Source organism: Oryx dammah, unplaced genomic scaffold, assembly GCF_014754425.2.
Source record: "Oryx dammah isolate SB20612 unplaced genomic scaffold, SCBI_Odam_1.1 HiC_scaffold_26, whole genome shotgun sequence".
NCBI lineage: Eukaryota > Metazoa > Chordata > Mammalia > Artiodactyla > Bovidae > Oryx > Oryx dammah.
Window position 1 is genome coordinate 31,258,388 of NW_024070210.1, and position 25,310 is coordinate 31,283,697.

Sequence of the window (25,310 nt, forward strand, 5' to 3'; positions counted from 1 at the left end):
GGTGGGGCCTTGTGACCAAACCCTCTCAAAACGTGATTCTGTGGCAGGACAAGGAGACAAGGAGACAGAACAGGATTAGATCACACAGAGACATTCCCACAAAGCACAGGAAAATTTAGGCGCAGACCAAGAGATAGGTAACAATCCCTGGGGTTATCTACCAGCACAATATTACCAACAGTATCATTTGGAAGATGAATGAACCAAGCTGCTGACAACACACAACACGGCTGGAGAGGCTGCAGAGAATGTGTTATGGAAATACTGCATGAAGAGAGGCTAGGGCACCACATCTGACTTGTTGCTTGGCCATAAAAAATTACAAATTATCTCCAGATCTCATGGACAAGGATGATTACTGACTGTGTTTAAGTCTACCCTACACTTGCTAGCCCTGGCATTTGAATTTATTGCCATTTACAACACAAGAAGAGTCCGATACAATTTACAAAGACAGGACCCAGCCCCAAGAAGTGCACACCCTGCCTTATGACACATACGAGTGCCGATGACAGCACCTGGGGGTTGACCGTGGCTTTTGTGGTTGTGGGAATGGTGAGCCAAGACCAAGACACAAATGTGTCAGGGGTTAAGCAGTGATTCAGTTTCTGCAGTGCAGGCCGTGATCTCACAGTGCTGAGATTCTCAGTATTCCGGTGCAACAGACACTTCCTACTAAAGCTAGTAGATTTATGTGACCTGCTGAGTAACAACTTGATGGCAGCAGCGTGAGCGACAGACTCTGGCATCGAGGGTCCTAGGCATTTAACGCTCAGGACCGTAATTCTCACCCATCATTTTGAGGAGCAAGGGGAGGAGCAAGTCCTAGAGCCTCCTAACAGAGCCACGTGGAACCCTGGCCTAACCTCCTCCACTGAGAGGTGAGGAAATTGTGTACTAACAACAACCAGGTCTCCTTGGTATCCCTCCCTGCTGAGTCTGGCATAACCTGTGCTCTCAGTGTTACCCGGCAGCTCACCTGTTCCAACATGTCCTTGGGCAGATCCTCCTGCTCATCCATGGTTAGAATTGCTCGTTTGATTTCATCATTAGATAATTTCAACCTGGAGAAAGAATGTTTTAATTTGTTGTGACTACTCAAGCTGATATTGTTAACAATTTAATACCAGATAACTCATTTTGCTATGCCAGTTGCCAACCTTCAGGTACCATTTTTCTCAAAATCTCTCAGTGAAAGCTTATTTCCTGACCGTGTTGCACCAAAAAATAGTATTTTGAAACGGCTTTAACATTCTTTCTTGGCTTTGTAATGCTCTGCTGACACCAAGAACAAAGCTGTTATATTCTACCATTTAGCTTCCTTAAGCAAGGGATTGGAAGATGAGAAGTAGGGAAAACACCCACACACAACTACTTAATACATAATATTTACGAATTGCAGGTCAAAGAGGAAAATTAACTTTTTAACTTGATTATGTGTCAGGAGTGTTTAAGGTTTGCTCTCAAATTAAAAATGCATGTTGAGAATGTTATTGTTAAAAAAAATAGTTGATATACAAAATAACACAGAGGCGTGTTCATATGTGTTAGTTCATTTTGGATTCAAAATAACTGTGAAGATTTTTTTTTAACAGAGGGAGAAACAGAGGCTCATAATGGCTGAGTGATTTGCCCAAGGTCAAACGCATACAAAGGCACAGTATCTAACACAAACCCAACACTGTTGATTGCTAATCCCAAATTCTTTTAACAAATATTGCTTATCTAGTTCATATCTCATAGGGAAGGATTTAAGCAAAAACTCAAATCCGATTTCTGTTTTCCTGTCTACCATTAATTCCTATCATTTACTGATTTATATGAAGGATTTATGTGTTGATTACGGCAGGACAACTAAGTGTTGAACGTGAAAAAAGATGAAATTAAAACATGCTTGTAAAAATATGTTTTTATTAGATATAACCAAAAGTCTTAACTGGGGCAAAAAATCTTAATCAGATTATTAGCTGATACAATAGGGTCATTCTTTTGTCCTGCTTATAAGCATCAGACCCAGACTTGTTTAAAAATTCTTACTTCCCTTATAAGCTACCACTAAGGTTTCATATTAACATTATTTGATTCATTCTTGTTTATGATCTTTAAGAAGAATCACATTTAGGACAGAGGATAAAGACATAAACACACCAATATAGAGCAAGGCATATAGCTTTCATGTGTAACATTTGAAGGAAGGGGCTCTGGCATCAGATAGGTTGTAATCATGTCTTGGCTCTGACACTTCCTGGCCAGTGTGACCTTGGAAAATTTTTTTTCTTTAGCCCCAGTTGCTTCATCTAAACAACAGAGATAATAACAACTACATATATATATATATATATATATATTTTTTTTTTTTTTAAGGATATTTTTGTGTGTGTAAAGTGAAATAGCACATGCAAAATGGTTAGCAGTGTCTCACTACAGAAAGGGCACAATGAACTATGTATATTCTGCAAGGCAGATTTTTCCACCCAGGAAAAAAAAAGGCAGCAATACTTATATAACATTATTATTCAAGTGCAGCTATTTGAACAATAAGTAGGCTTATCATGAAACTTCCCAAAGTGCTCTCAGAGCCATTATTTCCCTAGAGTTTTCCTCTCTGTCTATAGCACCCATTAGGCCCAGGAGTATTACAAAAGAAGTCACGGTGCTTATTTTAAAGGTGCTTATGTTTGAGATGTTTGGATGGCATCATTGACTCAATGGACACAAGTTTGAGCAAACTCCAGGAGAAGGTGAAGGACAGGGAAGCCTGGCTTGTTGCAGTCCATGGGGTGGCAAAGAGTTGGACATGATTGAGCAACTGAAACAAATGTTTGGGAGAGTCAGATGACAGGCAGAAACACTCCACACAAAGGCTACCTATGCTCTCCCAAGATGGCTGGATGAGTGCACGGGTGGCCACAGAGCCCACGAGGAGGAAAGGACCTGGGCAAGACACAGCGCGTTCTGGACATTTCTTGTCTGTCCTTTTCTCTAGATTTTGACATGATCTTGTTACAGATCCATCCTGCCATTGATACTGCATGTTGTTTCATGTATCACTAAAGGCCAATAGGAAGGAACAGATTGAGGAATCCTATTGTATAAATACTATTCTATTTCGTGCTTTCAAACCCAATTAGAGCACCTAGGCAACACGCCGACTTGTTCATGTTCTAGAATGAGACCTGTTCTCTTCCCTAGTCCAAGTTGTAGCACCATCGTAACTCCTGGGCTATGGACAGAGACTCTGGACCAGACAGATTTCTCCAAGTTGATTTAGTCTGGAGACAATCATTTGCCATGAACACGGTCACTAGAACATCATGATGTAAAACCATCCAACTTAAATGGCACAAATAAGTTAATTTGGCATGGGTGAAACATACAACAGGGGAAAACTCTATCCTGGCTCAAGATCTCCATCGCATGGGCCCTGGGTAGCCCTAGATTTCAGGACACTAAAGACTCTTGAGTCAAGTGACGGCAAAGACCATGGTGTAGCCAGCAAGGCCAAAGAAGCGGGATGAGGTAAGGTTGAAACTGCCATGAATGAAAACCAGCGGGCTGTGGAAACATCTAAAATTATGAGAAAAGCTCCACTTATTTAAAAAAAGATTAGTTCTGTGTCCTTTTCACACCAACTGGGAGAACCACTTTATGGTGTCTTTCTGCTGAGTCCTTCTGTTTTCCATGTAAGAGAAAAGGAGTTGAACATCAAAGTGAGAACAATACTTCACGTATCAGATTTGCATTTCATTAGCTCCCCGCATGGAGGGCAGAACTTCTTGCTTTTGAAATTGTATGTATTTATGCTTTTCAACCCCCTGAGGCTGTCTGGACTAAACACTGGCGCTAATTCATAACAATTTTGGTTTCTCTTAATGTGGCCCACAAAGAGACTTGAGACTTTAATGGCTAGTACTTAAGAAAATCTGCCTGTCAACATCCTGCCTTGCACGTGGCCTGTGGGAGCTGACAAAGCAGCTGTACCTTTGGGGAAAGAGGAGAGGGGTCCGGGGCCCTCTGGGAGGCTTCTCTAGGTTGCCAAAGAGTTCTTAGTATCGTCTATCATCCACCGAATGAGCCACTAATCTCTGTAATTGAAGGACCCTACCAATCCTAAACTTTTAATGGCTTTGAGAGCTTGGCAGTGTTCTGGCATGCAGGAGGGTGGCAACTTGTGAGACACTCACTTCAACTTGCTATGCAAGGCAGGAAACAAACTGGCCATTTAAAACTGGTATTTAACTCCACCTTGCTCCACTCAAGTATTTCAAAAATTCGCCAGGAGACCTGGAACATCCAGGTGCAATTAAACTAAGTTAAGGATGGGTGGCGAGATCAGTCTGAGCTCTGTTTCAGTGGATTTAAGCCAAATCCCTCCACTTTAAAGTAGCTTTTTGTGGTTTACTACACCCTAGCTGTCATGTTACATGAGCATCTGGAAAAAAAAAAAAAAGAATGGCAGAACACTTCATAAAAGTGTATTTTAGGTGGGTTCATTTTGCAATATAAGCCGGCTTCAGAGATTCTTATTTTTTTGTTTTTCTTTTTGAAAGGAGAGGAGAGGTATGTTTAGGGAATAAAGGCGAGGGAATTGTAAGTTGCCACATGTCAGCTATACACACACAGCAGAGAAGTTGGCTGACTCTGCCAGGGGCCTGAGGAACAGTTCTCCGGCATACCACGTCCATTCCACTCACTTCTCAGGTTTATGACAGGTGGGATCTGCGGTGGCCTGAAGCACCCCACCTTCCAGACAGCCTCTTTCTGGGTGATGAGAGACCCTGGCCTCTCATGGTAAGAGCACATGCACTTTCTCCCCTGCTTGGACCCTGAGATGAGGTGTGCTTTCCTTCCAGTTGACCTTTTTGGCTCCAGCTGAGGCCATGGAACCTATGCCTGGCCAAATGGTCCATGAACTTGTGCAGTGTGTGGGTAAGGAAGAGTTTTTAAAGATAACCAAATACTGCAGACATGTGCACATTACAATACTGCCCACAGAATATGCCATGGGCTTTCGCTGTGGTGGAATCTGGTATAATGACTGCATTGCTGGAAATTAAATTCCCAGTCAGCAAGAAAAGACACAGAGAGAGGGTCGCCAGACTTTGGGAATGCAATAAGCAGAAAAGAAGAAAGGCAGTACGTGTGGAAGAGATCTTGACAAAAGCTTGGAAACACTCCTACTCGTCCCCAGGCAAAAGTCAGTCTCCAAGTGCTAGTGACAGTTTTTCTCTCCAGTCCGTCCCTCATCAGGTCTTAGCTGAGCAACAAAAAGAGCTTCCTGTCTGATGGCAGCCTGTGCCTTCGGCTCTTGACCCCTTCCAACCTATCCTGCAAACTCATGAGATCAAACTCAAAACCTTACTGAGACAGTGCTCTTCTCTGGAGCAAAAGGCTCTGGATCCCCTGGGAATACAATCGGGCCAGTGACTGAGGAGCTGCCACGTGCAGGCACTCTGTTAGTGCTTCTCGCATGCTGGGTTCTCATTTTTACAAACCTACTACTTTCATTACCTCCATTCTATAGACTGACTCTGGGTGGACTCAGGTTGTTACAAAAGCACCAGACCTGGATCTCAGATGCTCCTGCCTGACCTAGTTTAATCCAAGTGAGAGACTGCAACCACAGAGCTCTCTCTACAGCTCTGCTTGAATGCGCGCCACCTCCCCGCCCCCCACCCGCTCCGCCCCACTGCCTTTGCTCCTGTGTACCCTTGGAACTGCCTCCCACCCGCCCCCCAACCCAAGGCCCACTTTCTCAGGAAAACCCTGCTGCTGTCCCCTTTCTCCCTTGGCTGGGCTCCCCATCTCCTTCCTGCCAGACCAGTCTAAGGCCTGCATTGTTCACAAGTCATCTTGCCTGTGGCATTTTTCTTCTCCAATTATCCATGTACTGCCAAAGGCAACAGTGCAATCCTCAGTCTTGGGACATCCTACGGCATCCAGCACAGTGCCAGGCAATTAAACACTCCAAAGTGACAACTCTAAGACAAAAAGCATCAAAGTATCAAATGCATCTTTCCCATCCTTGAAGCCCCTTGTTCCTTTTGTGTGTAGTCATGCATCACCGATGAAAAGGAAGAGTGAAAGCTAGGTAAATTGCTGAGTGGTTAAACAACTAAATAAAAAACAAATTAGTTCTGCTTTATTTCTTTTACCTTTAGCTGTCCTGTGCTTTCCTGAAGAGGGAGTAAAACTACTGAGCATTGAGCAGAAAAGCATGTGGTCCTGACTCCTCTGTGGCATAGAAGGTTTTAGACCCTGATCAATAAGGCCCAATTACCATAAGGTTAAATTGGTCTCACAATCAGCTTGTCACACACAACACATTTTCAATGTTATGTGCTCATTGTAATATTTATTCATTAAATTGGATATTAACAGATAATTTAATAGACACAAGATAAGTTCTTAGAATAGTCTACTAGAGAGTTTAGGCATATTCACATTCTAAGTCACCTTAGCCTTTGACATTTTTGATGTAACAAGGGAATGCTATACGACAAATATGAAACAATCCCTCCAATAATGGGATGGGAAATTTGCCAGAAAGAGTTGTAACCTTATCTATAACTAGTGTAATTACCCTCGGTGGCATCTTGTACTGAGAATGATCTGTCTACGAGGAACTGAGTCACAGTTAGAGCTCTTAAATACTATAAAAATTCAGAGTGATGGCTCTCTTTGCCAAGTTGTTTTTAAAGGGCTCTTCTATACTGCAAAAGCACAAAATAGAGGGGGAAGTTCTAGGGTTTAAAAAAAAAACTCTAAATTTTCATTTAATTTTACTATTAAGTAAAAATGTTACTTGTAAAAAGAAGTTGTAACAAAACAAACTGTACAGTCTATAGAAAAAAAGTATGTAGACCTTCAAAACTATCTTCAGTAATGTCTTCCTGAACACAGGTGGGGATAAACACAGGGCCTGGCCATTTACACAGCTTCCAGCCAGAGGCAGAAAAGTAAGAGCTAATAGGATGTTTCACATTACCTTACTAGTTGTATTAAAACTCAGGGGGGTCTTGCTGCTACTGTTGCTGCTAAGTCGCGTCAGTCGTGTCCGACTCTGCGACCCCAGAGACGGCAGCTCATCAGGCTCCCCAATCCCTGGGATTCTCCAGGCAAGAACACTGGAGTGGGTTGCCATTTCCTTCTCCAATGCATGAAAGCGAAAAGTGAAAGTGAAGTCGCTCAGTCGTGTCCGACTCTTTGCGAACCCATGGACTGCAGCTCACCAGGCTCCTCCGTCCATGGGATTTTCCAGGCAAGAGTACTGGAGTGGGGTGCCATTGCCTTCTCCGAAAGTAATATACATCTACCAAGCTTCAATTTCTCTTTCTCTAAAAGAAACATTTTCTCCCTAAAGTAATATACAACTGGCTATCAATCAAGCTTCTATGCTGCAAACCAAGCAGCAGTGCTTTGTGTTAAATTTACTCTAAGACTATGTGAAAAGTAAGAGCTACTACTTTCCATCTTCACTCTTCCTGAAAGAGAAGTCACCTTGCACCAGCCTTGATACAGATTCAACATTCTTTCCAGAGTGTAACCAATGTGACTTAGATTGTACAGAATGCCCCAAACTTCAGGGTTCTTTACATTTTCCTTCGCCTCATCAATATTAGGTATCTCTGTCTAATGTGAAAGTCCTTTTTAGAGAAAAGATTCAGAAAAGCTACTTGAAATGCCCAAGACCAGCTGACACATTCCCTGAAGCTATTTATAGTCGGATTCCAGGTTCCCACATTTCTTTTTTTCAAGCTCTAGGACCATGATGGTTCATCAATTATGAAAAATACTTTTGAACAGGGCTGAACTGGATAAATTAGCATTTTACTGAGGTTTATTGACATACTTTAAGTCATAAAAATGTTCACAAAGAACATGAAATAATATAATCTGAAGTATAAAAGGGTGACTTAAGCAAAATGAAACAAAGAGGCTTCATGGTGGGTGCTGAGTCTGTGACAGTGTTACTTCAATGGCCAAAGTATTAATAACTCTAAAGCCAAGAAGTATAAACAACAGTAAAGTCCATTTTACAGGCTCACTGGAATAACCAAGCAAAACATTGATTTGAGATGGTCTGCTTTTTAAACTTTAGGAGTCTGTGGAAATTAAACCCCAAGAAAGTAGGCCCCAGCTCTGACATATCCCATGAGGGAAAGTAAACACTAAGAGCCCTCTTCACCTTGGACAGAAGAAACTCGGAGAGCTGACCCTCAGTAGAGTCCAGCTAAAAGAACGAGTCCAACCACGTGGTTTGGGGCCACATGATAGAAAAGCTGGTCCTACCAGAAATGTTGAGACAACATCAACAATACCTCGAGAGAAGGATGTTGCAATTCTGAGCTCTCCGACCATCGATCACCGAAAGCTCTCTGACTTTAAGTTTGGAGCCCAGGGTGTCATCAATGGCATCTGCTTCTTTCTATAAAGAGCAGGAAAGAAATCCATCAAAGTCAAACAGGGACATTCCGACTTCAGACACACAGTTTTCCTTTATATTTGCTGTTTACACGTACACTCGCACACACGCACAGCTGAGATGGTGAGGGGAATGAAGGGGGGTGGTGGGACTGAAACAAAGGCTAAAATCTAGTTGACAAAGGAAAATAACAAGACAAGCTGACCACCCACATTTGAAAAAGCATTATTTGGAAGAACAAAGTACTTCTAAGTTGAAGATGCATAAATTATCAATGAGCGCTACCCTCCTTTTGTCCCCCAAATCCCAGTGGAGAGCAGACAGAAGGACTGTCACTATGAATCAAGCTCAGCTGAGGCGTGCCACTGCCGGTCCAGCCATTTGCAGGGCCCATTCACCCCAGAACCATTTGCATCCCGAATACTCAGAAAGCTGAACAATAAAACCTCCCAAACGTCTTCATGTGCAATAGGAAGCTCCCAGGCCCAGATGGTACCTTTCATTACCCTGGAGCCTGATGGACAACAGGGAGTGCGCAGTTCAAGGCATTAGTTCAATTTACTTCAATTAACAAAAAAACACTACTTGCACACTCTGCTGCTTTACAGAAAGCTGTGAGCAAGGAAGGCCATAATTTATGGCGGAAGAGGCATAAGGCAATTATACATACAATATCTTTTGAGTAAACAGAGCATCAAGATAAAAACAGACTGATTTGATATACAGCGAGTCTGATTTTATGAAAGGTCAGGATCAATTTAAAAAATAGATCATGGCATTTAAAAAATGTAAGGAAACCAAACAGTTCTGGAACTGGATAATAGTTTAGGAAACAAAGGCAATATGGAGTCTATATTAAGAGGCAACATGTGACCAAACTATTTCATACTGTGCAGAGATTTCAGGCATATTTCTAAATATTCAGTGAAGAGTTGAAACACAATGTGGAATTAACTAGACATTGCATTACCCTATCAGAAAAAAACCCAGGAAAACCAAGACATTTTGACCTATAGCGAACCAAGGAGTTATATTAAGCAAGGTGAGGGTTTTAGCTCACTTACCTGCTTGGAGTTACTGTTCACAAAGAAATCCTACAGCCATAGCAGAGGCATGGAAAAAGCAAATAAGATACATGCAGTTCAGAAATCACAGCAACACACAGGAAAGTCAAGGAAATGAGTGACACCAGGTAAGAGGTAATTTATGCCCCAGGAGCAGCAATGAGAGTTGATGAAGATGAGAGTCTGGCTGAAGATACACTGACAAGCAGGGTACTAATAAGCATTCTGGTTCAAGAGAGAAGACAGCAGGTGCTACACACAATTTTCAATGGTGGCAAATCAAATTCAGATACGAAAGGACTTAAAACACCCCCAAAAGAGTTCAAGTTGGGGAAGGAAAAAAATCCTCTTTGAAAGGACCACTGGGCTCCGTGTATTTAACATGACAACTGAAGCAGAAAATATGGATCAATTCCATCAACTTGAGGAAACTACTTCCAGCAAAATTTTTTTTTTCGAGTGGATAGAATAATCTTCTGTCTTCTTGTGTCATGAGGAAGAATGAAGAAAAGAAAAAAGACAAGTTCAACAACATAGGTCAGTAAAACCAACCCTCAGTATAGCTTGAAAGTCCAAACAATGCCTGTGCATGCTCTGGGAGGTATGAGGAAAAAGACAGAATTTCCAATTAGGAGACAATAAGTAATTCATGGGCTACAGAGTCACTGGTGGTCCTGTCCCCATTGCCTCAGGACTGTGGTTCATGAGACAAGGGCAACAGTCTTTGTTTAAAATAGTTCATAGAAAAGATTTGAAGTGAAGAAGAGGAAGAGGTAGTTGACATGTTATGAGAAAGTCACAGCTTTCTTTGCATATTTTTGCCGTGATGGCATGAATAAAGTTTCGGTGTGCAAAATACACCCAGCTTTCAGGCCAACTACTTGCACAACCAGCATTTACTCAGCAGATTCCTGAAGGCCTCATTGGTCCCGGCAGCACTGCCAAGGCCAGTTTCACACAGATGAGCTGTTTCACATCGTTCTTCGAATGGGAAACAACACGTATCCTCCCCTGGCTCCACCCATACAAGGAGGGATTACTCTTCTGGAATGGCATTTAAAAAATAAATTGATAACCACACGAAACCTTTCTTTCCTCTGATGTCACAGTTTTATTTTGTCCCTGCTGTAACTGTCAAGTTTTTTACCCTGAAACTCCTCAGGACTCTTTCCCTGTAAAAGCAGTTTCTCTTTTCAAGAGCAGAAAAAACTCTAGTGTAGTGAACTCCATGAGGTCATCTTACCCTACTTTTCATTCTTAAAAAGACAAGCTGCAAGCTGGATTTAGACACCACTCTCCCTGTCTGGCCTTCAAAGAAGAAACTTGTATGAAGGCCTCTGTAACTCATTCTCCCCAAGTTCCCAATGTCAAGAAATTAAGACCTCTGACCTCTACTGTAGTGGGCTACAGAACCAGGCCTCTAGCATTTGCTAGGGATGTGACTTGGGGCTCAGTTTCACTATCTGTACAATGAAGTAAACAACTGGATTACTATTGTGAGGATTAAATGTGATAACGAAGATACGGTATTTTGTACAGTACCTGTCACATATTTATGAGCTCAACACTTGGAAGCTGTCATACAATTATTTTACCTTTCAAGACAAATGATCAAGTCCATGTCTTTGCCTATTGCTCTGCTTCTCAGCTGAGCTGAAGCACAGTTGGTCAACATCTCCTGTTTATAACCAGCAGCAGCACTAAGTATAACAGTTAATAGCGAAGTAATTTATCTTATCTTTTGCAAGGTGAGGATGAGGAATGCCATGGGAGAGTTTGGCTAATTGGAGGTCTTGAGATTCCCCCTTTTTAAGAGTCCTTTAATCATCACATTGTAAATAAAATCACAAAGTTGGAAAATGTTAAAAATAATTATGTTTCCAGGCTTATTTCAGATAAGTTGATATTCTCTTTGAAACTAAATGATTCACTAATTGGTTTGGGCCAAACATGACAGGACTGTCTACTTTTGGCTCCACCTAACAGGATGCCTGATTTTTCCAGATGATTTTTGGTATAGGGATTAGGATTTGGAAAATAAATAGGAAATTGGAGCTTGTATTTTCAGGAACCAGTGCTGATAAATTCCTAGAGATAGGGTTTCACCATGTAATAATGACTCACCATTTTATAGACAAGGACAACTTTTACATGAATGGTTCTTAATCTTTTTGAGGTTGAGATCCCTTTGTAATTCTGATAAAAGCTAGAGAACCCTCTCCAGAGAAATGCACGCACTAATATTTAAATAAAACCCTGTATTTGATGAACTCTTACCATGTTGTCCAGCTATAGAACTTCTACCTTCTACTGTGGAACTAAGAAAAACCACTATTTATAGTTTTTACCTTCTGCCTTCATGTGCCATGGCTAAAGATCAAGCTTATTGAATCGATGTCCTAAACCATATAATTGTTCAATGTTAGAAACTAGATATACAGAATAATGAAAAACGTAAAAAGAATAAAAAAGGAAATTTCTTTGCCCATCCATAAATCAGAAGATACCACGGAATATTCCAAATGGGACCCCAAGAATGACCCCAACAACTTGTATAAGACATGTTAGGGGGAGAGTCAGATTCTAAGCCTAGGAGAGTGGTTATCTTTTGTTCTCTGTCAGAGTAGAAGGCTTTGGAATACTATGTGCTGATAACAGAACTATGAAGAAGGGGTGTCCCCAGGCAGAGTGAAGAAGAAGAATGGAGACAGCAGTTGCTCATTTGTTGTGACAGAAACACGTCTTCCTTTAGACATAGTAACTTCAGTTCATTTTCACTCTACCAACTGCATAGATAGGGAGAATGAATTTATAGCATCTCAAGATGAAAATTTCCCACAAAACGAAGATAAATAGTTCAAATGTATCTGAAATAGTGCAAATATGCCACGTGCTACATTATGTGTTAAAATAAGTCTTTTGTGGCTGGCTTAAAAATCATGTGTAATACAGTTTCAGTGAGGAAAAGAGGTTCTGAGATTTAGGACATTGACTTTTAAATGAACTTCTGGAATGTGAGCAGGGAAATAACTGCATGCTATTAAATTTCATTTCGTGTGGCACATAAGCTTACATATTCAGTTCTGCACACCTTTGATATCCACACCAGAAAAAAAAATCCTGAATAGAAATGGTCTTGTTCTTAAAATTGGAGTTAAAGACAGTATAAATATCTGTTCAGTTTTTAATGACTCAATATTTCTCATGTCAACAGGGCATATCGTGTGTGTATGTACATTTATGTATATAAAATCTCTCCTAAATGGCATTAGTCAGTGTTCACCTAAATTATAATAAACTGAAGCTTAAATTTTTTTTCAAAATCTTACTCTGTGTAGTATTCCTGTTACATGCACACAGACAATGGTATTCATGTACTCTTTGCCTCTCTGAGAAATTTACTTGGTCACACAACTGGCTGAAATCCTGAGAGCTTGGTCAGGGTTATATAACTCTGGAAGGAAGAAAGAGAAGATATTACAGAGAAAAAAAAAAAAAGGTTCCCAGTATTCATTTGGGAGTAGAAAAGAGCAGTTCCAGTGTGATAACAATTATATAGAGCATCACCGAGATTAAAATGAAAATGCATAGGTTTTTGACACTGCCATTAGTTACAAGATTAGGGGACATAATGACAGAAACCCTGTTTCCTTTATCCCGTGTGCTCCTAACTAGATTGCTTTCATCTTTCAATTTTCTGTCTTTCAACATTCAATAAATTCAACGGAATGGTTGAAATTACCTTCACTTGGGAAACACATTTATGGTTTAAAAATTCCCATCTCGTATTCTTATACCAAGAGGAGAAATATAACTTGAATCAGCTGAGCAAGTGTGCTGAAAATCTTCTCTGGGAAGCACTCTTGGAAATGTCACAAATGATTCTACTTACCAGTCTATGACTTAGTGTTAACTGCAACTGAAATGTTCTGGTCTAGCCTGACTGGCATGACTACTGATTACTTAAACAGCAATTGGTTGCTAGGAAACAATTACCCAATTGCTAGGCTTTCTGCAACCCTGTCTCTTGGAGCTCTTGAGAGCTGTCCACATATTTGTCCCAGAGCATTTTGGCAGCATCCTTCTGCACCTTCTGCTGAAAGGCAGTTAATTATGAGTCTTGTAAACTTGGGTCTTTCAACCACCTGCCTTCACAGTAAATGTGATCCACAAGCTCAGACTTGAATAGCATCATTTGAAATAGATGCTGTTTTCTCTTCCTTTTATTTACTTCTCTAAGTTCCCAAACCTTCATCTTAGGCAACCAGAATGGACCAGTATTAATGACTGAAACTGAAGTAGGAAATCAATGGAATGCACAATGAAGTCAGAAGATTTTTTGAATCTACTGGAAACTGGCTAAAATGTCCTAAAGAGCCCAGAATAAACCTTCCTGGGACAGCAGAGAGAGAGTGTGTGTGTGTGTGAGAGAGCGGAAGAGGCCTGTTGTGACCATTCTGCAGTGAGTCTTGTGCAAGTAACTGCCATGCAAGAGCTCTCGACACATTCTTTGTTTGGCCCTTAAAAGAAAAGGTATCTTGCTTTCAGCTGGACAACGTCCTATCTTCTTTTTCTTCATTGTCCTTTATTTGGCCTGTATGACATTGCACAAGTTTGCCTTCATACTTTTGTGGAGGCCAGGTTGAGAGCTCCTATTTTGGAGTCATGCTGTCATGGCAGGCAACCGCCTGCATTTTTATACTTTATTAAAATAGCATAAAGGGTACCACAAGGAAGTGTTCCCTCACTTAAGGGAAAATATTCTAGCTAAAAGACATACTACTTTTCCTTCTCAATTTTAGTTTCATCAAAGGCCATTTTGAAAAAGAAAACCCTCAGATGTTGTTTCTCTCCAGCCTCAGTCCCTATTCTCCCTCAGGGCTTGGCAGTTCTGTTCTGAGACACTCTTTCTTGGGAATCAGGCCAAGCCTCAGCAGACTAGGAAGTCTGCTGCTTGTCTAAGGATGCTCCACCCTGGGCGTGATTCACGCAGGAGGTAAGGGCCTCCTGGTAATGCCTGAGGAAAGCCCCTGCACAGACGCCTGGCCTCTGCCTCTTCCTGTTCAAGATGCAGTCTGTGCTCCTCCTCAGCCTTTCTCTCCCCCAGTCATTCTTAGAGCTTTTTTCCTTATGCTCTGGGACTCAATTTTTCCCTTCCCAGATCTCCCATTGACTAAGACCCCACTCCACATTTTCCTTGTTTTTCTGAGACTCTTGGCACCAAGCCACTTGGCTGTGAACTCTACTAAGATGCCCTCTCGAGGAGTGAGAGGTACCACACAGATGTGACCAGGGCTCACAAAGTGACGCTGCCTACTCGGCCACATCAAATCGCACGTTCTCACGACCATCACATCGCTCACTTTTCAGAAGCGCCTCGGGTCCTGTTTGTCCCATTGCCATCTCCACAGTTGCTCAGCCTTCACGCCCCGCTTCTGAATTGATCACGCTCCTGACAGAGTAAAAACTTCCCCCTAGGTTCTATCAAGCTGCCAACTTACAGTCACTTCCCAACTCCCAGACTTTTGAAGATTCCTTCTACTCAACAGCCCTATCACAATGTCCTACTGTATAGCACAGGGAGCATATTCAATACCCTGTTGCAAACCATAATGGAAAGGAATATGAAAAAGAATAAATATATGCATAACTGAGTCACTCTGCTGTACAGTAGAAATAAAACACAACATTGTCAAAAAAAAAACAAAAATGTCCTAAAAATAAACAAAGCAGTCCACTTCTGATAATAATCCCTTGAGATATATATGTCTAACTAAAACAGCTTCAGAAATGAACACTGGGAGGTAACACTACAAGTTAGGTGATTCTTCTACCAATATCTTCACCTGGCGACCCCTATGACTAAGCACAAGTGACAAGAAGATCCAGACTCCTTCCACCAGTGGAGACAAGGTTTAGACACACACCATGATTCTCTCCAACAAGGAGCTTGTATGCCTTCAACATGTACACACATGCACACGTGCATGCACGCACGCACACAGGCACCTAGTCACACATGCAGCCCCAAGTGTTATGCTATTTGCAGGAACATTTCAGGGTAGACCGAACGGCCTAAACTTAAGATGCCCATAACATATGGTTAAGGCAGATGGCCCAGGGATCATGCGCAAGAACACGAACCTCCTAACTATTTTAGCATCTGGAGGGCACAAGCTCTTACCTGTTGTCTTTGATAAGCAGAGAAAGTTCTTTCCAGGTCTTCAAGATCTAGAACTTTGAAGACTTTTGTATCATCAATTTCGGTCCATACTGTTCCTTCCAGTTTGTTCTGCAAACATCAAGTTAATAAGTGCTGGGGTTTATAGTTAGACACAAAAAGAACAGATGCAGTTATTTTTTTAAAAAGTGCTGCTCTCCTAAATTTTTCGCTTACCAGATGCTCAGAATGAGCTGGCTTTAAATAACATGTCATTTATTTCAGAAGCTTTATCACTTAAATATCTGAGCTAGTAAGAACCCCAAGTCTGTGTGAGAAAATGAAACCATTGGAGAGCCAAGGCTGTCTCCCTGTCAGGGACCACATGGTAGGCTGCTAATGCTGTCCATGAGATGGCAAATGTTAACAAATGGCTTACCTCAGGCAGCTTCGACCAATTGAAGGATTTCAGGGCATTTGTGGGCTGAGGAATGTTCTTCTTCTTGAGTGCCAGACCCAGGGGGGCACCAGGAGCTGGCATGATTCCCCCCAAAGGAGGAGGCCCTGGGGGAGGAGGGGGGCCTCCTGGGGGGAGGGGAGGAGGTGGAGGAGGAACCATTCCACCTGGCAGAGGTGGGGGTGGTGGGGGAGGGAGGATAGACCCTGGCACAGAGGAAGGAAAGGGTCCCCCGGGGGCTCCAGGTGAGGATACACCGGGGAGTGAAGCGCAGACAGCCCTCTGAAAAATAAAAATAGGGAAAGGCAAGATCAATGGGAGAAGTAAATTCACTGGACGATTCTGAGAGTCTGAAACTCTGCCTAACATGTATGTTATAGGGAAATTCACACATCCGAGATTGTGGGCTTTAAGGGGGCAGTTGAGTCAAATGGACTTGTACGTGGTGCTCTACGTCTCTCACTACTGGTTATATCCTCCAGTTTGGTTTTCATGATAACAAGTTGTCATTTTAAGAAGCTACTGTGATTTTCTCACTCTTGTGAGAGGATCTGCATTGGTGAACGAACACCCCCAACCATCTCTGCTAATGTGCAGGCTCAGCAGAGGCAGCAGGTTGTACAACCACTGTGATGGGTCAGGAGAAGGTTCAGGCTCTCTTCCTGCCCACAGAGCTGACTGCTTAAGGATGGGGCTCCGGGCTGAGTGAGGCACAGCAGCTGCCCAGCCATGGAGACCTGGCCCTGGGCCGGCGGCCTTACCCTGCTGAGCTCGTGCAGCTGGGCCGTGAGGTCCGCCACCTGCTGCTTCACTTGCTTGTGCTCAGTGGTCTCTTTTTCCAGTTTCTCTTTCATTTTATTTAAGGTCTGCATCATCTCTTCCTTCTCCTGGGTCTTGGCATCACATTCTCGCTCTTTCTTTTCCAACTTCTGTTGTAACTCATTGTGCTCTACACAGGAAGACAATTGGACATGAAAATGGTGTACTCCTCAAAGCTGAAGCATTTTTCTCCAAATAGAAAACTGACTGAGGTTGACTGGGAGGCTCTTTATTAGGCAAATATCATTCCTCTTCTCCATCGAAGGGAGCAACTCATGGGCTCAATGGTGCTCGTGCTTGGAGGGGGCTTTGCATGAACAACTTTATCAACTGCATCTGTAAAAGGTGGAAGAGGCCCTCCAGTCACAGTGTCAAAGAGGGGACACAAGCATGGGGAACGTGGAGGTGAACACGGCCTGCTTGGTATTTAATTCAGAATTCTGTCCTAGAAATGGCCCTTTAGTCACCTTATGGAAAGTGACTAGTAACAGGACTTCTTTTCACAACTTAAAAATGGGAAGGAGAGAAGGCCAGTGTTCATTAGCTAGGTTTGCTGGCTCAGGTCCAACTAGTGGAGGGGCTGAAAGGGAGGATCCTGCTCTGGGAGGAAGTGCGGCTGCAGGGTTTGTCCCAGTGTGAAGCCATTGCTCCCACTCCCCTCGAGGGCCCCTTGGCCTTGAAGTGCTGTATGCTCTGGCATAACAATTATTAAAATTTGGGAGGGCAAATTTTATCATCTCAGCATTAAACACCTTCAGGGCAGGATCACCTGCTGAGCATGAGAAACGTAACAGAAGAAAAATTTTAGCTCTTAGCTGAGGTTCCACCGACTCCCCCGGTCCTGCTATCATGGAACAATGCATCCCATTTCGCATAATGTTTGCTTATGCTGCCAGCACACCTGCTGACTCTAGCACTGACAAGAGTGATGCTCTTTGGAAAAGAGGACTAGTGAGGTTTAGGCTGCACATTTTTATTTCAAATACTTGGTCCCAATCCCTAGTCTTTTTATATCAATAAACCCACTAGAGAGAGAACCCACTGGGACAGAGCTATACAGAGTTGGGCTCTGTTTCTGAATTTGATAACACATTTAAATGCTTGCTTTCTCTGTCTCTTACTTTCTCTCTTCTGAGTCCTCCAAAGTCAGAGTTTGCAGAGAAGGGTTCAAGTCACTAAACTCCTTGGATTTTACCAGCCTTGGAGTTAAGATAACCGTCAGCCTACATCTACCTCTCTACACATGCTTCCCTGACTTCTTCAGCAACATCTAAAAACTACCCCACTGTATCTCCCTTTCCTCCTTCTATCTCCAGTTCATTCCTCGTTGACAACTGTTTAAGACCTGACTTCCTATCACTAGTCACTAGCCTTTGACAAATCTACCAAGCCTCAGAACTACTTGAGAAACTAACATTTCAGAACCCCCGGATCCCATTCCAGGAGTCTATTCTATAGATCAGGGACAGGGCTTAGGAACTTTTCTCTGACTGACCTCAGCCATTTCCCCTAGTACCACCTCAACTGCCTAAATCCTACAAAATTTTCTACCATTTATTGGTGGTGGTTTAATTGCTAAGTCATGTCCAAGTCTTGAGATGCCATGGACAGTAGTCAGCCAGGCTCCTTCGTCCATAGAATTTCCCAGGCAAGAACACTAGAGTTAGTTGTCATTTCCTTCTCCAGGGGATCTTCCTGACCCAGAAATCAAACCCACATCTCTTGCATTTTAAGTGTATGCTTTACTACAGAGCCAACAGGGAAGCCCTCTACCATTCATTAGGCAAGTAATAAATGCCAAGCTCTATGCTAAAGTCCTTGTATTTTTCATTTAATCTTCACAACAACCCTATTAGGTTCAAGCTTGACTTTGCAGAGACAGACTGGAGAAGTAAAGGACTTAGCCTACTCACATACCAGTCAGGGGCAGTCTGAGACTCAGACCCAGAGCCCAGTATAGCACCTGACCTGGCAGCCATTCAGGACATTCCTGCCTCATGAATGACCCCCAAGCTTATGTCCTAAGTACTCTCTTCAACTCACACACCTGAGTCTCCAGGCTTCAGGGTATATCCCCAAAACTTCACTCATTCATTGACCATCTTCTCTGGTGTAACTCTCTCTTTACCCTACAAGTTAGGGTAAACCAGTGTCTCTATTCTTTCTGTAGAAGTTTCTGGAATTAACTTATAAAAATGTATGTGCAACCCCACTTATTTAAGACCAATTTGAATTCATATGAGGAACCCATAATATAACAGAACTTCCTATTCTGTATTTTCCAGTACCAGTGGTGAGACTGCTTTCTGCTCAATGGACAAAATGTGATATGAGGAAAGGAAATGCTTTAGCATCTGTGGACTAGCTTTTCAACACACTGAATATCGGGGCGAGTGCTACTGTATGTCACTGGTATGAATGCATCACTTGGATAGGGAAAAGGAAGTCAATGTGCCAGCATAATGAAAGAGTAGTGGCCAGGAGTATGACTGTTTTCTCAAAGGGTCCAACTTGAACTTGCTAATTTTGAAGGAGGAGAAAAGTTCCATCCATTCTGTGAGTTGTTGTCATGGTGATGGGCATGACCCCCAAGTTACTTGACGCTGTGTTGATATCAAAGACATATTGGGGCACTCCTCAATAGCTGGCCTGTCAACATTTCACAGCATGTGCGTCTACAATGGTCAGTGGGTTTTCTGCATGGTTTCTCTTTTTATAACTGGTGCCAAATTAAGGTCAAACGGAGAACTGGACTGCTGAAACCAAGTGGCCTGAACTTTGCCTTTAAAATTCTGGGTAATCCCTGGGGGTCCCTTATTATATTTCTTAAAATCCAGTGTGCTTTAAAGAGCAGTTATGAGGAAGGTTGGCATGAATGGTAGTTAAGAAAATCTGAATTAATTAATACTGAACAGCGCATGCTTTAAAAAATGCAGATGATTATAATAAAAGGATAAAATATTGAGGAATCAACATGACAACTAAGATAGTCTGATTCAAGAAAAACTAGGCACTGCCCTTAAGACATGATGGTGGGAAAAGGCTGTTTATGCACCAATGTCAATAAGAAGCATCAACGCAAATTTCTAAAATATGCAGTAAGGAGAGCTAGCTGTCCAATAACAAGTAACATAACCTCATCATTTACCTTTTCTCATTTTTTCTGCTTGTTCTTTCCACTGCTTAACTTCATTTTCATTAACCAACCTGTATAATAGTTAAAGAAGCATTCATTACAAAAAGCACAAAAGACTGACTGCTAAATGTGTGCTTTCTAGGTACAAAACCTGTTTAACACAAAGCAAGTCCTCAGCATGCTTGAGACCCATTTTAAATCCAGAAGTTACACACATATATTACATGTATACATATAGGAACTCATATCTGACCTCCAGAACACTTTAGTTCTCCCAACTGCTATTTTGGAGTAAGATAAAACAAATGTCTTACATTGTTGCTGTTATCTCAAGGGCAGCAAAAAGAAGCAACTTACATCCTGACGACATTCTTGATATTAAAGTTTTCCAAAGGTGTAGAGTCAGGGTCTTGACCTTTGTCATTCTGAATAACTATCTGCTGTATAATTCTATCTAGCAGTAGCCAGTACTGAACTGTGTTGCCACTTCTCTTGTCTAAAAAAGAAAAGAACAGTGGAAATACTTCAAGTGGTTTCAAAACTTTAATGAATATTTTTCAACAGGGGTCACCCACCAGAGTCACAGAACCAGACAGATGTTTACTACCCTTCCCAAATATCTGGAATCTGACACTCAGTGATCATTGATCATTTACATGATTGAGAGGTACTTTTATCCCCTTCTACATGTGTTGTAAGGCATATATTTATTTTTAAAATCAAAGTGAGGCATAATTCATCTTATTCTGAGAGCTTTACAACACCCCTTAAACTGTGCAACAACTTTGCTGTTGTTGTTTAGTCACTAAGTCATGTCCGACTCTGAGACCCCATGGACTGTAGCCCACCAGGCTCCTCTGTCCATGAGAATTCCCAGGCAAGAATACTGGAATGGGGTGCCATTTCCCTCTCCAGGGATCTTCTGATCCAGGGATCGAACCTGTGTCTCTTGCATCGGTAGGCCAGTTCTTTACCACTGAGCCACCAGGGAAGCTTGCAGACACACTGGGCTGTCACAAAACCAAGGTTTGGAAACCCTGGTGTGCACCCAACCTAAGCCCCACTGTTCAGATGACAGAGACCTCTGAATGATGTCCCAACATTCACAAACAAGGTAAATCACAAACACACTCACAAGGCATTTGGAGGCAGTGGTGCAAGATGGACATGAAGTGAGGGTAAGCTTCACTGTGGGTGAGCCTCTTCCTGGTCAGTTCAAACATCTGAGTAGCACTTTTTGTGTCTATGTGAACCTGTTTCATATAAAAAAGAAATCTAAATCAAGCATTCAAGTTCTTCAATTCCTACAAGGTAAGGTAAGCAAATCCAACGCAAACAGAACCTAATCCTGCCACTTAGGTAGCAAAACAGAAATGAGATTTTGCTCTTACATTACACAACTCTATGACACACATTACAACAGGGAAATTTGTGAGCTGCCAAGTCAAAACAGAATAATTGTAAGTATACGTACCAGTTCAAATCTTTTGGCAAATTCTAGCTCATCTTCATTTCGGAGCATTTCAAAAAAATCTAAATGCCTGAAAGACAAAGACAATTTACTAAAAGTAGAACATCCTATAAACACAGGCACATAGGAATCGGGACATAAATACTAAGACCTTTCCTAAAATTTCAGAGATATCTCTAAAAGAAGTATCACAACAGAATTAACATGCCTTCCCTTAACTATGTGCTAAGGAAAAAAGACATCATGTATCTGAAATGAGATCATTACAAGAGACAAATCTAAAAGCCTAGGAGGCCTGGCACGTAGAAGACAATTCATAAAAGTTTACAATCCAAAAGCAACCAAATCCAGATTCTACTCACAGAACCTCTTCATGAAAAAATAAGTCCATATAAGTAACTTGCTTGACCACTGAATTAAAGATTACAAAGCAATGGTCATGCCTTTCACTTATTCATACAAATATTTACTTAGCCCCTAACTATTGATACTGGGGATGATTCGTTCTGTGGAGACAAATACATGCAGGTAAAGGGAATAGAGGATAATGGAGGTGTGGTAAGGTAAAGAATGTGAACACAGCGACTGGAAAAGATCTCGCTGCACAGGAACAAGCAATTTGGACATCTGTGGGACAATGTTTTAATGCTGAGGAAACAGCAGGTGCAAATGCCCTGCGGCAAGTCTACATGATCGTAGAAAAGCAAAGAAAGCATGGTGGCGTGCATGAATGAGGGAGAAGAGTGGTAGCAGGAAAGATCTGAAAACATGTAGGGTATGTTAGAAATCGTAAAATTTGCACACAAGCAAATGAACAGGGAAGTGGATATTAACATTCACAGGTCGTCTATCAAAGATGCCATGTGGTTCCACATGTTTTACAGGAACATTTCAGAAGAGCCCTTAAAGATAATGTCATCATCATCATCATCATCATCACTATTTCTTCAGGTATAGAAACAGTAAGGTTCACAAAAATTAAGTACCTTGATCAGAACACATAGCAAGTAGGCAGCAGCACTAGGATATGGATTCCCATTTAATCTCAAAACCTGCACTAAGTTCTCTACACAATCCGCTGCTTCTTTCATGCAGAAAGTCTTACTAATAAAAATGTCATTACCTGTCTAACATTCTGGTTCAAGTTCCTTAGGTCACAAGTAGTTCAGACTGGCACTACACATATGGAAAACACATGAACTGTCTCCTGTCGTAACAGTGTGACTTACCTATCTAATGTTGAATTTTCATGTTCCCTTAATTTATCTATTACAGGCTGAATTCCCAACATCAGAAATTCATAGCGAAGATGAAGTCTAAAGTCCAAACTTTCCTGAAAGTAGAAGGGTGATGGAATACATTTTTAAGCTCTTTAGAGAACATACTTGTAAGTTTTTTTTTTAATTGTTCTTTAATAATATGTTTTAGATTGTGACACAGAAGGCTCTTACCACTCCTGCGCCTTGGCTTAGCACTGCATTAATGAAGGACATGATGGCAGTCTTAAGACTCACTTCATCTCGATACCGCCCCGTGCTCTTGTCCAAGTCATTAATTAACGTCTACCAAGGATACAAATGTGAAAACAAAGGACTGAATAGTTACTACCTTACACTCATTTTATTAATTTTTTAATACTCAGAAATTAATTTTTAAAACCTTGTGTTGAGTCAAAATTACATCGATCCATAGAAAGCTACCTTTTTTTCTTAAGATTAGTCCTAAAAACTCTACTTTCAAAATTCTTACATCATATATGTTTATACATACATGTATACAAAGTATTAACACAAAAGGTTGTGCTTCGTTAATTTAACTTGCTTTTTCTGAGTATAAAAAAACGTGGTGACATAATTTCACTGTTTAGATTGATCCTAAATCAAGACTGGTAATCTGTTAAATTTTCAGAGAACACCCATTTAGTGGATTGAAAAGTGTATTATATAATGTGTAGAAAGGAGGGAGGGCTACATTTTTAAATTCAGTGCAACATTCTTCCCTTCTCCACATGGGATGTGTTCTAACATCCCATTGGATGTCTGAAGCCGTGAATAGTACTGAACCCTACATATAATCCTATATAGACTTTGTTTTTTTCCTCCATTAACAGCTGGGTGGTGTATAAATTGTGGGTATTCTAGACAAAGGGATGATTCACATCCTGGAAGGGATGGAGCAGGATGGCATGAGATTTCATCACATTACTCACAACAGCTGCACAATTTAAAACTTATGAGTTGTTTATTTCTAGAAGTTTCCATTTAATACTTTCAAACAGCAGTTGATCACGGGTCATTAGCACTGTGGAAAAGTAAAACTGCAGGTAAGAGGGGAGGACTACTGGAAATCCACAACCCCATATGACCAACTACAGAAAGAATATTCTACTCTTTACCCAAGAGGAGGGAAATACTTGAAGTCACATATGAATGCTCACCACAGGGGGAAATTTCAAGTTAGGCACCCTCCCCACCACCACCACCCACAGGCCAGGAAAGGCACCTGTCATGAGGCAGGAATGAATATGTGGCATGGCAGCACCCACCTGAAAGCGGGTTCTCTCGCTGGCATACTTCTGGTAGTGCAGCATGGCCTGCAGAACCTTCTTGTGGCCCCCGGGAACCAGGCACACAGCGCCCAAGATTTCCAGCACGGCCACCTTCGTCTTAATGTTCTCTGTGCTCAGACTCTGAGCAATAACATTAATACTCTCAGAATGCGCCAGGACATGAGCCCGACCTTGAGAGTTGTTCATTAGCGCCTTTATACATCCAATGAGAGAGGTATGTATTCGAGACTCTGAGGTCTCGTAGTCCATGGTCTTTAGAAAGTTGAGAATACAAGACAGGCCATCCAAGTCAATGAATCTGGTTACAAACCTGTCATGAGAAGAAGGTTAAAGTGCATCAGACTTAAGTCTCTTTGGAATTCTTTAATAGCCCTTAAGAGAAAAGTTTAGGGGGGTGGTGGTCAGGAGAAAGTAAGAAGATGTAGTTCCTAAAGTAACAAGGCTTACATTGATGAAGTCTTCTTAATTGGAGGCCTCTTCCTTGGCACAGACCCAATGGTCAGGTCTAACCAGAAGTGTGAAAAAAATCTCCATTTGAGTTAGAAAAGATCTTAGTTGATATAAACAACCAATTAACAGACCTTATAACCATAGGAAACGAGGAACAAGAAGACACTCAGACATCTGCCTTAGGTTAAAGTCATCTGCTGATCCTGTGTTAGGATAGCATCCAGTCTCCAGGCACATTTAAGTGTTGACCACTGACTCAAGCATGCCCCACACCAATGAAAGTCAAAAAGCATCCCTAAACTCCAGGATATTTACTTGCCAAATGATAATCTATTTTCCTAAGGTTTCACAGCAAAGCCCTCCTTTTGTATGACATGCTATATGGAATCCCAATATATAAAACAAATAAAAGCAATACTTGATTACTATATACTAATATTTTTATATTTATAGCACTTGTTTAAAGTCAATCAATGAGAATAATTCACAATGTATATCAGCAGGTTAAGCCTTTTGAAAAGTTCAAAGTAACAAAACCTAGATTACTACTCCAGAAATTTCCAAACTTATTTAGCCATGGGCATCCACTAACATTCAGAACACATATACAGAGTAAAACAGTTAGGGTAGGCTAGAAAACTTCTGTCATACAACTGTATATAATTTTTGAGAAATCAGAAGATTTTTCTTATCATTTTATAGTCAAATATAGGGAATCTTTATTTTCCAGTCATTTCATCCAACCATGTGACCAAGATC

General features: G+C 41.5%; 1 protein-coding gene across 3 annotated transcripts in view; it reads right to left on the reverse strand.

The window, feature by feature from the left end:
• DAAM1 (dishevelled associated activator of morphogenesis 1) overlaps positions 1-25,310 on the reverse strand; it is a 182,440-nt gene that overhangs the window by 25,532 nt on the left and 131,598 nt on the right. For 2 of the 3 annotated variants that reach the window (XM_040226339.1, XM_040226340.1), the window contains exons 6-18: positions 24,078-24,411; positions 22,984-23,094; positions 22,762-22,865; positions 21,536-21,602; positions 21,197-21,314; positions 20,419-20,557; positions 20,074-20,132; positions 16,868-17,055; positions 16,089-16,388; positions 15,674-15,781; positions 9,490-9,519; positions 8,322-8,428; positions 980-1,064 (exon numbers count right to left, since the gene is read on the reverse strand). In XM_040226339.1, the coding sequence (XP_040082273.1) occupies positions 980-1,064; positions 8,322-8,428; positions 9,490-9,519; positions 15,674-15,781; positions 16,089-16,388; positions 16,868-17,055; positions 20,074-20,132; positions 20,419-20,557; positions 21,197-21,314; positions 21,536-21,602; positions 22,762-22,865; positions 22,984-23,094; positions 24,078-24,411 (1,750 nt within the window). The remainder of the gene's footprint in view (positions 1-979; positions 1,065-8,321; positions 8,429-9,489; positions 9,520-15,673; positions 15,782-16,088; positions 16,389-16,867; positions 17,056-20,073; positions 20,133-20,418; positions 20,558-21,196; positions 21,315-21,535; positions 21,603-22,761; positions 22,866-22,983; positions 23,095-24,077; positions 24,412-25,310) is intronic. The other variant, XM_040226341.1, reaches the window with a different exon arrangement.